The sequence below is a fragment of the Notothenia coriiceps genome, unplaced genomic scaffold (genome assembly GCF_000735185.1).
Source record: "Notothenia coriiceps isolate Sejong01 unplaced genomic scaffold, NC01 NC01_scaffold00035956, whole genome shotgun sequence".
In the NCBI taxonomy this organism is placed as follows: Eukaryota; Metazoa; Chordata; class Actinopteri; order Perciformes; family Nototheniidae; genus Notothenia; species Notothenia coriiceps.
The window spans coordinates 1-3,203 of NW_011368657.1; the positions used below are offsets into that span (position 1 = coordinate 1).

At 43.9% G+C, this 3,203-nt stretch overlaps 1 protein-coding gene across 1 annotated transcript; it reads right to left on the bottom strand.

The window, feature by feature from the left end:
• Positions 1–914: 914 nt before the first annotated feature.
• On the bottom strand, positions 915–2,796 carry tbc1d23 (TBC1 domain family, member 23). Its single transcript, XM_010791902.1, has 2 exons — positions 2,431–2,796; positions 915–2,248 (listed from the first exon to the last, which is right to left on the bottom strand). The coding sequence occupies exons 1-2, from the start codon at positions 2,598–2,600 to the stop codon at positions 2,164–2,166; spliced, it is 255 nt and encodes an 84-aa protein (XP_010790204.1). The 5' UTR covers positions 2,601–2,796; the 3' UTR covers positions 915–2,163.
• Positions 2,797–3,203: the final 407 nt, after the last annotated feature.

The following is a 3,203-nucleotide window of genomic DNA, read 5'->3' on the forward strand; positions in this document are numbered from 1 at the left end:
TCTACTTTAAAGAGTCCTCTCCTGCTGATGTTCAGGTGTATATCAGTATGTAGTGTCTCTACTTTAAAGAGTCCTCTCCTGCTGATATTCAGGTGTATATCAGTATGTAGTGTCTCTACTTTAAAGAGTCCTCTCCTGCTGATGTTCAGGTGTATATCAGTATGTAGTGTCTCTACTTTAAAGAGTCCTCTCCTGCTGATGTTCAGGTGTATATCAGTATGTAGTGTCTCTACTTTAAAGAGTCCTCTCCTGCTGATGTTCAGGTGTATATCAGTATGTAGTGTCTCTACTTTAAAGAGTCCTCTCCTGCTGATGTTCAGGTGTATATCAGTATGTAGTGTCTCTACTTTAAAGAGTCCTCTCCTGCTGATGTTCAGGTGTATATCAGTATGTAGTGTCTCTACTTTAAAGAGTCCTCTCCTGCTGATGTTCAGGTGTATATCAGTATGTAGTGTCTCTACTTTAAAGAGTCCTCTCCTGCTGATGTTCAGGTGTATATCAGTAGTGTCTCTACTTTAAAGAGTCCTCTCCTGCTGATGTTCAGGTGTATATCAGTATGTAGTGTCTCTACTTTAAAGAGTCCTCTCCTGCTGATGTTCAGGTGTATATCAGTATGTAGTGTCTCTACTTTAAAGAGTCCTCTCCTGCTGATGTTCAGGTGTATATCAGTATGTAGTGTCTCTACTTTAAAGAGTCCTCTCCTGCTGATGTTCAGGTGTATATCAGTATGTAGTGTCTCTACTTTAAAGAGTCCTCTCCTGCTGATGTTCAGGTGTATATCAGTATGTAGTGTCTCTACTTTAAAGAGTGCTCTCCTGCTGATGTTCAGGTGTATATCAGTGTGTAGTGTCTCTACTTTAAAGAGTGCTCTCCTGCTGATGGACTCATCATGCTGTCTGAATGAAACTCTTCCACACAGTGTAATAATCTCCCTTTATTAGAAACAGAAAGGCTGAGGAAGTGAAAGCAGGACAGGAAGGTGCAGATGACCCTGGAGACGTGTTGCATTTGCTCTGCCTGTGGATAGTGGAACATCACAGACGATGCGTGGGTACAGGGAACGCTCTGAAGAGTGAGGATCCACTTTCTGAGGGTCTCTCCCCTTTGAGTTCCAGACGGACGTCAGGAAGGTAAAGCCGACACATCTCCACACAAAGGACACATAAGTAAGATGAAGCGAGGAAGAGTCAGAGGAGCGTTATGAGGCCGAAGGCAACAGTGGCAAGCAAACTAAAGCTAGTATGAATACATGGACAGAGAACAGAGATATATTTATAAAGACTTTTTACAAACTGTCTCTACCCAGCTGTGTGACAGAGACCTTCTCCTCAGCAGGTCGCCTCCAGAGGTCATTTCATTCACCTTCACCAGGTATTATTTAACTGATGTAAGAGAAAGAGTCAGAGGGGCTGCTATGAGATGAGGAAGCAGAGAGTCATGAAGGCGCATTAGGGCCGAGGGGGAATCATCAATATGAGACCGGGTCAGAGGAGGGGTGACGTTCAGTTACAGAGAGCAAGGGTTTGGAAATATCACTCAAAGGTTTTTATGACCAAAAACTCATAAATCCCAAAATAAAAAATAATAATCATTTATTTTCCTGTAAATTTGAATTGTTTTCCCTTTTGAATAATAACTTAAGATTTACAAGAAAAAACTTCATAAATGTGAAAAAAAATTATCTGAAGTTTAAAGGAAAAATTAAATATTCCTGATTTTCTTTCTCGTAAATTTAGGAATTTATAATCTCAGAAAATGTAGAATATTTTTGCCATTTCTGAATTCTTTGATATCACCCACAGTCTGGAGCAACACGTGTGATACAGAGGAATACATATCACTACAGCTAACAGGAACTTTACTGTAGGTGTGTTTACAGCTCTCTAACTTCCAGACCCAAACACAGAGGCCTCAGGTCTGAGAGGAAGCAGAGAGACCTGACGGAGGGGCTCCAGAGGTCGGCCAGGGGTCAAGGTGTTCAGAGGGAGATGTTTGATCAAAGGAAACCATGACGGAGGTTTTTAAGTTAGTGTGAGATGTTTGATGACTGCGGAGCACCACACACACTCAGTGTGTCCTCACACACACAGTCTCTCTGCAGGAGGACAGACAGACTCTCCTCCTCCTCTAACAGTTAGTGTCCAGTTGGAGCCCCCCCCCCCTCTATGAGCTCTCCAGAGCGTCCAGCACCTTCATGATCTGCTGCTTGATCACCTTCGTGGCGTCGCCGGCGTTCGGTATTAAATATCTGAGAGGAGAAAACAGAAATGAGATGACCACACACACACACACACACACACACACACACACACACACACACACACACACACACACACACACACACACACACACACACACACACACACACACACACACACTCTCTCAAACACACACACACACACACACACACACACACACACACACACACACCTCTCCACAGCGGAGATCTCCACCCCCGCTGAGTTGTTGCTGCCGAACTTGAAGGTGATGAGTTCAGGGTGCTTCTTTTTGGATGTGATCTTCACCACTGAGTTCAGAGCCTGTCGGGACTGGATGTAGGAGAACCCTTTCCTGGAGGCGATCTCCCGCAGGCAGTACATGTGGGAGGCTGTGACCAGCAGGTGGCTGCAGGACACAGGAAACAGCTGTTACTGACTACTCTGATGCTCCTCCACTGCTCAAGCTCCCCTGTTATACTCTTTCTCATCAATGTATCACAGGCCTCAGATATATCCAGAGCCTGCCTCTGATTGGCTGAAACACCAGACAGATCATTGTAGCATTACCCATAATCCCCTCTGTTTCAGCCCTGTTTCCAAAGTGCTGATTCTCTGTCTGTTACTTTAGATCAGTGTTTCTCAAACTTTGTCATACCAAGGACCACCAATAAAAAAACACTCATGGACCCCCTGACTCCACAAATATCCAAAAACATAGGCCTGCTCACCACTCCAACAGCACAGCCTAATGATGACAGCTTAGCCTTCTCTATATGGCCTCGTTCACACATTAAATCAACAATACAGATTATATCAGCATTTAGTTCAAATGCGATTTTAAATGCTCAGGTTTTGCACCTCTTATGAAATGTAGACTACATTTATTACAGATCGTTGGCTACTGAGAGATATGCAAAACACACCGCATGTAGTACGACTAGGGTTGGGAACCGAAACTCGGTTCCAGATGAGAACCGATGAGAA